Below are 13301 nucleotides of genomic sequence, written 5' to 3'. Positions count from 1 at the left end.
TTTAGACCAAAGATAGAGATGTCAGTTTGATGTGATGATTGACTTTTTTTTTTTTCCCTTTGGCAGAACTGGGGTTTGAACCTCAGGGCTTTGTGCTTAATAAGCAAGCGCTCTACTACTTCCACACCCCAGCCCTTGATGATTAACTCTTCTGTAGTGATAGAACAATACATTTACTCACCCAGTGTTTGGGGTTGGAGCTGGGAATAAGAACTTTGGTTAAACTAACTTAATCTTGGAGAGGCAGTTAGAAGGCAAAGACTCTGGAGCAAGATTATAGCTTTAGATCCCAGATTTTTGCATTGTGAGCTCTTGTAAGAGCTTTTCTAATAATCTGCTTCCTCATTGAGAAAATGGATAATAACTACTACAGGGGGTTGTGAGAATTGAGAGGTGATAAATAAGCCCTTAGTACAAAGTCTGTCACATAGTAAGTGCTCTGTAAATGTTAGGTGTTATGATGATGATAATGATATGACCACATCGACAACAAAAATTAGCTAGAAAGCCTAGCTAATACTGTCAGGTAGTTGTTCTACAAGTCAAATGAGATTGGAGAGGATAAAGTAGTGTTCTGTATTCTTTGAATAATTTAAATAAGTAATACTTGAAGTCCTAGCTCTAAAAAAATACTCAATTCTTGTATGTAATGGAACACTATTCTAATACTATACTGTTAGCTGGATAAAAGCCTAATACCAAAATAAACTTTCTCTGTTTTAGTACATGATGTTTAGAACATGATGATGTATTTGGGAGACACAATTTGATCTATAGTATAACAAAATATCACCTAATTTTTTTTTATTTTAAGAATAAATTATCATGACATTCTTTCAATTCTCAGGCTAGATGAACTACAGAAGCAACTACAAGAAGACATAAGGCAGGGCCGAGGCATTAAGTCTCCAATTAGAATTGGAGATCAAGATAGTACAGATGATGAGGATGGCCTCTTGGAAGAACACAGGTATAGCATTTTTTTTATTTATATACAAATACACCCTATTAAGGTTTTGTATTTTTTAGTTTTGTTTTTACAAAACAACTGGGCCGTTGATGGCTGTTTGCATAGTGAATAATGTATGTTGAGTTTTGTTGAAAGGCAAGTATTAGAGCCAAGTTACATCTTTTTTCCTTTTTTCTGGTTATTGTTCCTTTCCATATAGACACATTTAATGACTTGATTATTAGCATAAAGTGGGAGGAGCAAAACTTTTTCTGATGCTAGGCTTTTAATTTGGGATTGACATTGATTCTAAAAAAATGTTTTCTTTGTACCCATTTTTTAAATACAAAACCATATGTAGCATAATTATATTCAATATTCAGTGACTTTTTTGTATTTCAGGGAATTTCTAAAGAAATTTTCAGTTACAATTGATGCTATTCCTGATCATCATCCAGGTGAAGAAATATTTAATTTCCTCAATTCTGGAAAAATTTTCAATCAGTATACTTTGGATTTAAGAGACTCTGGTTTTATTGGACAAAGTGCTGTAGAAAAACTTATTCTGAAGTAAGTAGAAAGTAAATGTTTTGCTTTTATTTCTGTATAAAAAAATTGCTCTAGGACTGGGGACATGGCTCAAGCAGTATAGTGCCTGTTTCGCAAGTGTGATGCCCTGAGTTCAAACCCCAGTACTGCCTCTCTGCCCCCCAAAAAAATTACTCTAAAAGACTGACCAGTGTACCCAGTGTACCCTAAAACCATAACTTTTATTATGACCTATTTTCCTAATTCTTTTATTACTATTGCTTTTTCTGTTTTCTTAATTATACAAAGCAGTGTAGGATAGTTGTTTGGCACATCACGCTTTTCTTTTTTTCTTTTCCCTTTCTCTTTTTTAAATTGTTCACTGTGCTGGGATCAAACCCAAGGCCTCATGCATGGCACATCACATGCTTTTGTTAGTATGTAAAAGTTGGGCATGGTTGTACACACCTGTAATCCCAGCATTCAGATGGGAATATCACAAGTTTGAGGTCAGCCTGGGCTACAGGGTGAGACTCTGTGTCTCAGAAAAAAAAATCCAGCATCACTCACTCACACACTTAACCCACACAAGATCAGTAGCTTAAACAATAAATATGTTTCTTACTTATGTGAAAGAAGTACAGGAAGTCTAGAGCTGATTTGTTGTTTTCAACATATACTGTTTCTTCCCTACCATTCTTAGCTCCTCATTGCTTCAGATGCTATTGGAACTCTAGCTTTTATGTACAAATTCCCAAAAAGCCCACACAACATTTCTAGTTATGGTTGGTTGGATAGAGTTTAGTCAACATAACTACATCTTGGCAATAAGGGAGGCTGAGAAGTGATTGTTATTTCATATAGTCAATGCGCATGAGAAAAGCAAAAATAGATGTTAAGATGGACAAGTGGTAATCTTTCCCCATGCCAAGCTAATATGATTTCTCTCAGTACATGATGTCTTAGGTCTAGGGAGACCATATTAATTTTGGCATTGAGTTTTTGAAGTATATCCCCAAGTTAGATGTCCTGAGATTAATAAATTCTCAGCACTACCAGCAAGTATAGCTTTGTCCACCGGGTAAATGTGTTGCTCAGCCAACAGACTGAGTCAGCTTTAAGCCATCAATTGAATATTTTTATGAGTAACTTATCCACATTGGTATAGAGCCTATATAGACTCCTCCCTAGACTGCGAATTTGCTTGTTCATTTCACTGATTATGTCAGATGTGGTCATGGTAGCAGAAATGTTTTGTCATGGAGATAACAGTTATATTATTTTATTTTATTTTTTCAGATCAGGAAAAACAGATCAGATTTTTTTGACAACACAAGGGTTCCTTACCTCTGCTTATCACTATGTCCAGTGTCCTGTACCTGTGTTAAAGTGGCTGTTTCGGGTAAGAGAAATGTTTGAGGGGTTATAGTTGGCTTCCTACTGTATTTTCCTTGAATCAAAACCAAACTTTTTAAATACATTTTTTTTTGCACATTACTCAAGAAAAAAGTAATCTAGTGTGTCAAATAGGTGATTTTGTTGGGTTAGAATAAGGCAAGAAAGAGATTCCAAAGAAAATGATAATGACCAGGCATAGTGGCTCACATCTGTAATCCTAGCTGATTGGGAGGATTGCCAATTCAAAGCCATCCAGGACAAAAAGTTGGTGAGACCCCATCTCAATCAATAGCTAGGCATGTTGGTACACACCTGTCATCTCAGCAACTTAGGAAGCACAAATAAGATGATTGAGGTCCAGGCCAGCCCAGGCAAAAACACAAGACCCTGTCCCAAAAGGGCTGGAGGCATGGCTCGAGTGATAGAGCGTCTGCCTAGCAAGTACCAGACCCTGAGTTCAAAATCCTAGTACCACCAGGAAAAAAAGTGATAATGCAGATCAGGTGCAGGATAGTCAATAATTTTCCATATTTAGATATTTATCACATAAAATGTGATATAATTGTTACTTATTACATTTAACTATTATAGATAGTTTTAGAAGGGGTTTTCTAATACTTGCATCCTAAATTTCTTTTTTTAATGTTTATGGGAGTACCTTCGTACATTTTTCAGGAGTTAATTATATATTATTTCCCTACTCATGTATGTATTTTTATGCAAATACAACTGAGTATCTTTTCCACATTTTATGTTTAACACTTAAATCCACATAAATTAAATAATCATCTAATTTTTGTCTTATATAATTGGCAACTTTTAAAATGTCCGGTATCATTGGTTTTATACAGAGAGTCCTGGTGTTGCTTTAGATACTTAGGACCTTCAGGCAGAATACATTGTCAGGTTTAGATTTTTTTTTTGGTAGTCCTGGGATTTGAACTCAGAGCCTCACGCTTGCTAGGCAGGCACTTACTACTGGAGCCACTCCACCAGCCCCATCGTCAAGTTTAGAAGTTTATTGTTCTTGACATTTGTATCATCCAGAGGACAGCAATGCAGGATTAAATACAGTGTATACTGACAAAGATGGGAGGCTGTGGAGAGGACTTTTTACACTACACTAGGTTATCTACCAATGAGTACTAGTTTAATAATACCCAGCTATAGATTGAAATTATCTTCCTTTTGTAGATGAGAAAAATTATGCATGATGAAAAGTTTTTCCTAGGTTACTGGAGTGTTCCACTTTAATAAAATCCTAAATGTGTAAAAATATACATTGGGGAAGATGATTCATCATATAAAAGGATCCTTTACACATGTAAAAGTTTGCCCTAGAAATCCTATTTTTAAAAGTGTTACTGGTTTCAGAAAACCATAATTGTATATGTGAATTGAGAAGTAAAAAAAACATAGGGTGTTTCTATTCTGGACTTAAAGAGAGCATTTTAAAGAATCTCATATTTGGCAAGAACTGGAGAAATATTCCAGTGTAGCCCTTTGCTCACTTTTTCACATTTTGGGCATTTTTGCATGCCAGCTGTGCTAGGCACTAGACAGAACAGCAGTGAAAAAAATCAGTGTCTCTTAATTTCATGAAACCCACATTCTAGTATAAACAAATGTGTATGTGTATGCAGTTACAAAAGTATTATGTCAGATGGTAATTGTTGTGAAGGAAAATTTCAAAGTAGACTAACGTAAAAACAAAGTAGAAATGGAGGGGAGGAAGATTGCTTTTTTAATTATTATAAGGTAGTTGATGAAGGAGTTTTTGCTAAGGTGGGATGTGGTTAAAGAAGTAGCTTGTTAGTTCCCTTTCCCCCTCAATAAGTGGCTATATGCTCCAAGTAAGCTCTGTCTTAGCAGCATTTTTCAGTGAGACTTTTACCAAACTCTCTGAAGAGAGTGATGAAATGAGCCTTATTGCTATGTGAGAAAGGAGCATTTTAGGCAAAGAGAACAACAGGTAGTGGAAAGACTACAGAGAAGAAGCATTTGCTTTTAGCTCACTACTTGGAATCCAGTAGTGTTTTGTTTGTCTGTCTGTTTTGTGGTACTGGAGTTTGAACTCAGAGCCTCACACTTGCTAAGCAGGTGCTCTACCACTTGAGCCACTCTGCCAGCCCTCTAGTAATTATTTAACCGTTATAATTAAGTCAAAATTCACCTCCCTGTGGTTTTAATCTAGTAGTACTAATTATCTTTTCTATATTTTCCCACAATAAGTCTCATCTAACAGTCCTTCAGTTCTTTTAAAATAACTGGCATGACTCGTGGCATTTCCCACACTAACCATTCTCCAGTCCCTTTACTTCCCTCATCTTTCTAAGTGGCCTTTAGTTTGTCAGTGTCACTTCTGAATGTACTGCCTCCCCCTATGAAGGGACATATGTTCCAGATAAATGCTCTTACCAGCAGAGCTTCCAGTAAGATTTAATCATCTATATCACTTATGTATTACTATCTGTTATAGCTCAAAACTTCATTTGATGTCATGCCTGGGCTTCATTAGTGTCTAATTATATATGTTTTTTCTTAAATTTACAAGTAAGATTTTGCATTTGTCTGTATTTTCATCTTATTAATATGGGCCTATCATTATAGCCTTTAAAATTATAACTATGACATATAAGTTATATCTTTGTCCAAACAGATTTTTATATTCTTCATATTCATTCTTTGAAAACTAAACTAATAATTCATTTATTAAGTATATACTCTATATAAGACACATTGTCTGTTTTCTCCCTTTCAATTCCATTTTTTGTGGTGGAGAGACTTTACCAACTTATAAGTACTTTCTGGAAATTATATTCAAATTCTTTTTTTTTTTTTTTTTGGTGGTACTGGTGTTTGAACTCAGGGTCTCATGTTTGCTAGACAGGCACTCTACCACTTGGGCCACTCCACCAGCCCTGTTTTTGTGTTGGGTATTTTCAAGATAGGGGTTCAAGAACTGTTCGCCCAGGCTGGTTTTGAATCACAGTCCTTCTGATCTCTGCCTCCCGAGTAGCTAGGATTACAGGCATGCACCACTAGAGCCCAGACCAAATTCATTTTGATGTTGTAATAGTACTACTATTTGTTAAATATGTTAAAGTGTAATAAAAATGAGCTGATCATGGTGGTACATGCCAATAATCCAAAGTAGGAGGCTGAGGCAGCAGGATCTCAAATTTGAAGCAACCTGGCCAACATAGCAAAACCCTGTCTCAAAAGGAAAAAAAGAAAATAAAAATATTGGTATTTTTGCGATTTTTTTTTTTTAATCATAAATGTCCAAGTGTAGTAGACCAGAAAGTATTTGCTACTTAAAGGGTTGTTTTTTGCCCTTTTCAGAGAGAAATCATGCTTCATTATGAAAAGTTCAAGTAAATGTAATGAAGATTTAAAATTTTTTAAAAACTCATGCTGAATTCATCCCAAGTCCTGATTTCTAGGAGCTGTTAACATTTCAGTCCATGTTTTCTAGTTTCTCTGCACACAAAAAGTTGTAACTTAACATAAAACATGAATACATTTTATAAGTTTTTTGTTTCAGATAACAATACTTGAGTATTTTCATCTCAGTGTATAGTTATATTATGCTTTTTAATGACTTTAGAGTATTATCTGAAATTATTGTATTGCTTACCCTGTAATCCATCACACCCCCACAAAAAGAGTATTACATAAACCTTGTTTGTATGCAGCATGTCTGTGAGTGGTGCTACCTCTTAGTGGCAGAGCTTAACAACACAAACATGACAGACATTTTTTCACATAGATTGTAAATTACATAGGCCACATACCTGATTGCAAGCAAAGTTTGAATTATTTCCACTTAGATTATAGATTTAAATTTTATTATAATCATAATCTTTGGCTCTCAAGCAAAACAAAAAGATAGCAGTTGAAAAACAATGCATGTTCCTCCACAAATCCACTTGAAAATTACTTTCAATATGTTATATGAGTTTTAACTCTTCTGGTACTGGGAATCAAACCTAGGCCCTAATGTATGCTAAGTATATAGTATATAGTCTACCACTGAGTTTGTTTTTAAATGTTTGTATTTTATTTATGGTTTTTGTTATTTTTGAGATGATCTTGCTATGTAGTCCAGGCTACCTCAAGCTTGTGACCATCCTGCTTTAACCTCCCTAGTAGTGCTGGGATTACATGTATACACTACTGCTCTCAGTTACAATTTTTTTTCTTTCTTTTTTTTTTTTTTTTTTTTTTGTGGTACTGGGGGTTAAACTCAGGGCCTACACCACACTTTGAGCCATTCTACCAGCCGTTTTTTGTGATGGGTTTTTTCAAGATAGGGTCTCGTGAACTGTTTGCTTGGGCTGGCTTTGAACCATGATCCTTCTGATCTCTGCCTCCTGAGAGGTACCCAGCACAAATTTTTTTAAGCTTGAGATTTCCAAAAATATTGTACTCTAAAAATTACATTGTCTTTGCATCTAAATTCCTTTATGTAAAAGGCTGACTAAATCAAAGTATAAATGCAATGACTTTGCATAAGTATTACTAAGTTACTTTTAAATTTTTACCAAATTACACTCACACTAGACATAAGATTGCTGTGAACACATTATTACCAATATTCTTGAACTTTGCCAAGTTTGACTTTGCCAAGTCATTTAACAATATCTTTTCTTCATTTTTCATTGCATTGATTTGATTGCTAATGATATTGACCATGGAAAGGTAGGTATGGTAACATAGCTCTGCAGGCCCACTAATTTGGGAGGCTGAGGCAGGAGAATCACTTGAGCCCAGGAGTTTGAGCCTATCTCAAAAAAAAAAAAACCTGAAAAATGTCCAGTGTGTTAGTCTATTTGTATCTTTTCAAAGACTTTTTACTATTTTATGGTTTGATTTTGCCTATGTCATGATCAACTTGCAGCTTCTTTTATGGTTTTTTAGTTTCATGTCATGGTATATCCTAGAAAGGCATTTTTGATAGTTTCAAATATTATATCTAATTATAAATGAAAGTTATTTTGTAAAATAAACAACATGTTATAATGGAAAGAACAACCAGTATGGTGGAGAAAGCCTGTAATCCTAGCTTCTTAGGAGACAAAGATCTGGAAGAGTGCAGTTTGAGACCAGTCCAGGCACATAGCACTTGAGAACCATCTCAGCCTATGGCTAGGCATGCACTCCTGTCATCCCCAGCTATGTGATAGGATTTCTGTCCAGGCTCTCCCCAGCATAAAGTGAGAGCCCTTATCTCAAAAATAACCAAAGCAAAAAGGGCTGACTGAGTGGCTAAGTAGAGGGCAGAGAGCACCTGCCTAGCAAGTGCAAGATCCTGAGTTTCACCCCCAATTCCTGCCCCTCCAAAAAAAATGAATGAAAGGAGCCCTGACTTTGGAATCAAATACCAGATCTGAATTTAAATTCTACCTCTTCCATGTGTCACATTGTGCTGGGTATTTAATCTGAGTACTTGCTCAGATGCATAATGAGAACTATTTTAAATGCTAAATGAAGTGCATGTAGATTTTTTTTTTTTAAACAGCCTTGCTGTGTTGCCAAGTCTTTCAGTCCTCCTGCCTTAGCCTCCCAAGTGCCTGATTACAGGCATGTACCACCGCACCAGGCTCAGAACACCTTTATATGTACCTAGAAAATAGTAAGTGCTCATATTTTCTTTCTTTCTAATAGTTATTTATCTGCTTTTGACAGATGATGTCAGTTCATACAGATTGTATTGTGTCAGTGCAGATTTTAAGTACATTGATGGAAATAACAATTAGAAATGGTAAGTATAAAAATTTACTGTGATTTATATAGCATGTATTATTGGTTGTTACTACATGATCTCTTTCATATTGCTAAATGTTAGGAAGTGTAGGATAAATTATTTTTTGTGATCAAGTATCTTTAATAATGAAATGAAATGCTACTCAAAAATGAGTATCTACATTTCTCTAATTAAATTGAAAAAAGGGTGTAGATCTTGCAAATGGCAGCCCTTAGCTAATACTTACCAAATCATGACTTACTTTGCAGAAAACGAATAGTTGGAAATAGTTGGAAGTTTATTTATATATTAATTCAGCCAGTTAATTTCATTTGGCTTGTGAGTGGGCAACAATACTGATAGCAGACTAAGGCAGATTTGAAGCATCTGTTGTAAAAGTGTGACCATTGCTTTCTCAGCTTTGAGAGCCCTTTTAATGTAAAAAAAAAAAAATTGTGGTTTACCAGATCACTTGTTTGAGGGATTATAAATTCTTCCTGTGTTAGCCGGCACCAGTGATTCATGCCTGTATTCCTAGCTACTCAGGAGGTAGGGACTAGGAGGATTGAGGTTCCAAGCCAACCCAGGCAAATAGTTCTTGAGACCCTGTCTCAAAATATATCCAACCAAAGAAGGGCTGGTGGAGTGGCTCAGGTGGTAGAGTACCTGCCTAGCATGTGTAAGGCCCCGAGTTCAAACCCTAGTACCACCAAAAAAAAAAATATTCCTGTGTTAACTATAGTTGGGATTTTACTATTGTTATTTACAGTCATTTTAAAGTGTACTACTTCTCATTTATAGTCTTTTATCCATCAGTCTTAGATATTTTCTTCATAAATATCATTTCATCATAAACTGCATTGTTAACACCATGAATAGTTGTCATTTCTATAAAATAATTGGAATAATAATAAGGCTGAGCATAGTACCACATGTCTGGAATCCCAGTACTTGGGAGGCCGAAGCAAGAACATCTCAAATTCAAGGTCATCTTGGGCTAGATAGTGAGCTCTTGTCTCAAAAAAAAATTCTAATAATCTGTTTCATATGCAAATGTGGGTTTACAGACCAATAACATGGAATAAAGTATTTTCTTGTATTAAACAGATACTTTCAGTGACTCACCGATTTGGCCCTGGATCCCATCATTGTCTGATATAGCAGCTGTGTTCTTCAATATGGGAATTGATTTTAGATCTTTGTTTCCTCTGGAGAATCTTCAACCAGACTTTAATGAAGACAGTCTACTGTAAGTTTTCTTTTCATAGTTAATTCCAAAAACATCATTTAAAACAACTTACATAATATGATGTTAGTATTGATTTAATAAGTTCAGTATTTATTCCTATTTTTTAAATCAAAGTTGAGATTGGTCTTGAAATAGATACCTTTTTAACATTTGTGCTAATCTAAAAACTATCATGTTTCACACAGAAATAATGGAAACATTCCTAAAAAAATTTTTTTTTAAATTAAAGTAAGACTTCACATTGTTACTTAACATTGTCTTTCAAATATTGGCCAAAGCAATCAGACCAGAGGAAAAAACCTAAGACATAAAAATTAAAAAGGACTTAGTAAAAGACTACTTGATAAGTAATTTAATCTATACACAGAAAACCTCTCAGTTGAAAAACTTATGACAAGTAAGAATTTAGTATGGGTGCCAGGTACATAATAAAGAGAAACTAATAACCCGAAAATATCTGATCTGTAACTAGTTAAAAGCTAGACTGTAAGGAAAAATGTCCATGATAGTAATCAAGAGAAAGAAAAAAAAAGATGAATAAACTTACCTAGAAACATATGTATATGAAATATTACTAAAGAATTAAAGGTATCTTAATGTGAAGGCCTACCATGAAAATTCAGTATCATAAATAATGAATCCTAATAATTGCCAACAGGATTTAGGGGGTTACAGGAGAGTTGAGACTATAAAACTGATTCTAAAGTCATATGAAAAAAAATAGTATCTAAGAAAGTTACAAGGCGGGACTGGCTTCAACAGATAAAAAAACTGCATGGTACAATTGGGAGGATACAAAGTTCCACTAGTGGAACAAAATAAAAAAGTCTAAAAATTGATCCAAATACACACAGGTATTTAGTATGTGCTAAAGGTAGCATTTCAAAAAATGAGGGGAAAGTAAGCCGCTCATTGTCTGGTATAATCTAGTATCTGGAAAGCCAGGTAGCAATGTGGCTTTCCACATTGTAAATCTGAGGACTCATTCCTCAGATTTGCAGATCAAAGATTTAAATGTATATAATAAACACATATGGAAGTAGCACCTGGTGTGGGGGCATATACCTGTAATCCTAGCATGCAGAAAGTAGAGGTGGAGGAATGAGGATCACTAGGTGAAGTCCAACCTGGGCTACATATCAACACCTGTCTCCAAAAGACAAGGGCAGAGCCAGGTGTATAATCCCAGGTACTCAGGAGGTGAAGACCGGGAGAATCAAGATTTGAGGCCAGCCCAGGCAAAAAGTTAGCAAGACCCCACTTCAATAAACGAGCCAGGCATGGTAAGACACAGCTGTAATCCCAGTATGCGGGAAGCATAGTAGGAGGATTGTGGTCTGAGGCTGGCCCTGGATAGAAAAGCATGAGACCAATCTGAAAAGTAAAGCAAAAAATACTGGGGAGGCATGACTCCAGTGGTAGATAGCTTCCAAGCAAGGGAAAGGCCCTGAGTTCAAACTCCAGTAAAAAAAAAAAAAAATCTATGGCTGAGGAAGTAGCTGAGTGGTAAAGTACTTGCCTACCATGTGCAAGGTCCTGGGTTCTATCCCAAGCACCATCATCACCACCACAACAACAACAAAACTCAAAAGTAATAAAAGATTCTGGCAGAATTTTTTTTTTAAATCCTAGAAGAGGGGAAAATAGAAGGGCAAAGGAAATATTAATTTATTTGACCATATTTTTTAAAAAGCTACATAACGATAATCATCATTAATAAAGCCAAAGAAAAACATCAAAATGGAGGGGGAAGAAAAAACTTGTGTATAAGCTTAATTTCAAGTCAATAAGTGAGCTGAATATGGTGTTACATGCCTATAATTCCAGGACTTGGGAGGCTGAGGTAGGAGAATTGCAAGTTTGAGGTCAGCCTAGGCATAGTGCGTTTCAGGCCAGCGTGGACTGTATAGCAAGACCATGTCTCAAGGCAAAAAAAAATCAACAACCTATTAGAAAACAGGCAAAGGAAATGAGTACAGAAAAGGAAGTAAAAAACAATTCTTAAATATTATAATATATTCAACTTCACTTATAAGAAAAATGCTAATTCTTATTATAACTTGGCTTGTCGAGAACCAAGCTCTTCCATTTCTACAGTTTTCACCCTATACAGGAACCCCTGTTAGTCAGTTGTAATTTGTATCTGAAAATATGTTGGCTAGCAAATTTTTAGAGACTATATTCCATCACTTTTTTTTTTACCTGGCTGACCTGGCACAGGAAATGTTCTGCCAACAGAGAGAGGCCCTGGGGACCCCACAATGGCCCAAGAGTAGGACCATACCCACCCAGATCCATGGGCACTAGGCTCTGCAGACCACCACAAGATGCTGCCCTATACTGCCTCAGAGTCCGTAGCAACCCTGCCATCATTTTAAATAGCAAAAATAATGCCTTCCCAGCTCATCCAAAATATATTACCAGAATGTTCTTAAACAACTATTTAAAAGTTACCTTATAAGTCTGCATAGTATAAAAAAATTTAAATACAGACTACTTCATTATTTAACATTTAACAAACTCATTAATGTAATTTTTGTCATATGCCATGGACTTGAGTTTTTATTTATTGTAGTGAGCATGTACAGTAGAGGAAATAGTGAAATAAAGATATATAATATTGCATTAATATATAACAAATTCAAGTAACATTTAGCAAAATAAATTGAGTTCTTATTAATTACTTAGCTAATTAAAGAGTTGCCTTAGTCTTGTATAATGACTAGAAGTTTATAGAATGAAGATGGTAACAGGTAAGCAAAAGTGAAATAGTGAAGGCATGAGTGCAATATAATGAAATGGCTGTTTAAATAACATGAGCATGAGTCTGGATCCTGTCTGAGATAGGATCACAACTCACTCTTATCTAACCAGGAATGTCAACACATCTGTCTTTGCTGTTGTGTATATATGCATATTCATTATACCAAGTTCTCTATACAAATAGATTTAAAGTAAAAACATTTGTAGATTGTTAAGAGTAAATATTCAGATATATTGAGGGATACTGGTACACTGGTTGACCATTTTTGCTAAATGCACAAACTTAAATTTGAGTCCTAAACACCTTATAACCTTTTTGATTGTATATCCTATTCTCATATCCTTGTGTTCTCTTCCTCTGTGTATCTTGTAGCTATTTCTTCCTTTTTATTCCCAAGTAGCAGTCTAGCTCATATCTTTTCATGTGTAGCATGGCAAAAAATACTTTCTCCAGCATCTATCTCCAAAATAATCTTTTCACTGATGAGCTTCCCTGTCCTTTCTGCATCCCATATTTTTTGCAGTTTTACTCTTATTTTTCCTTTTTTTTTTTCAAGATGGGTCTTACTATGTTGCCCAGACTGGGCTTAAATTTGTTTTCCTCCAGCCTCATGCTCCCAAGTAGCTGGGATTATAGACATAAGGCACTGTAGTGGACCTCTGAT

At 35.3% G+C, this 13301-nt stretch overlaps 1 protein-coding gene across 5 annotated transcripts in view; it reads left to right on the top strand.

The window, feature by feature from the left end:
• Slf2 (SMC5-SMC6 complex localization factor 2) overlaps positions 1-13301 on the top strand; it is a 54685-nt gene that overhangs the window by 25390 nt on the left and 15994 nt on the right. For all 5 annotated transcript variants that reach the window (XM_074078507.1, XM_074078506.1, XM_074078505.1 and 2 more), the window contains exons 7-11: positions 848-970; positions 1352-1519; positions 2777-2879; positions 8567-8642; positions 9732-9873. In XM_074078507.1, the coding sequence (XP_073934608.1) occupies positions 848-970; positions 1352-1519; positions 2777-2879; positions 8567-8642; positions 9732-9873 (612 nt within the window). The remainder of the gene's footprint in view (positions 1-847; positions 971-1351; positions 1520-2776; positions 2880-8566; positions 8643-9731; positions 9874-13301) is intronic.

The sequence above is a fragment of the Castor canadensis genome, chromosome 7 (assembly GCF_047511655.1).
Source record: "Castor canadensis chromosome 7, mCasCan1.hap1v2, whole genome shotgun sequence".
Classification (NCBI taxonomy): Eukaryota; Metazoa; Chordata; class Mammalia; order Rodentia; family Castoridae; genus Castor; species Castor canadensis.
Note: the sequence above shows the minus strand (reverse complement) of the source record. Positions and strands in the feature narration are given on the sequence as shown.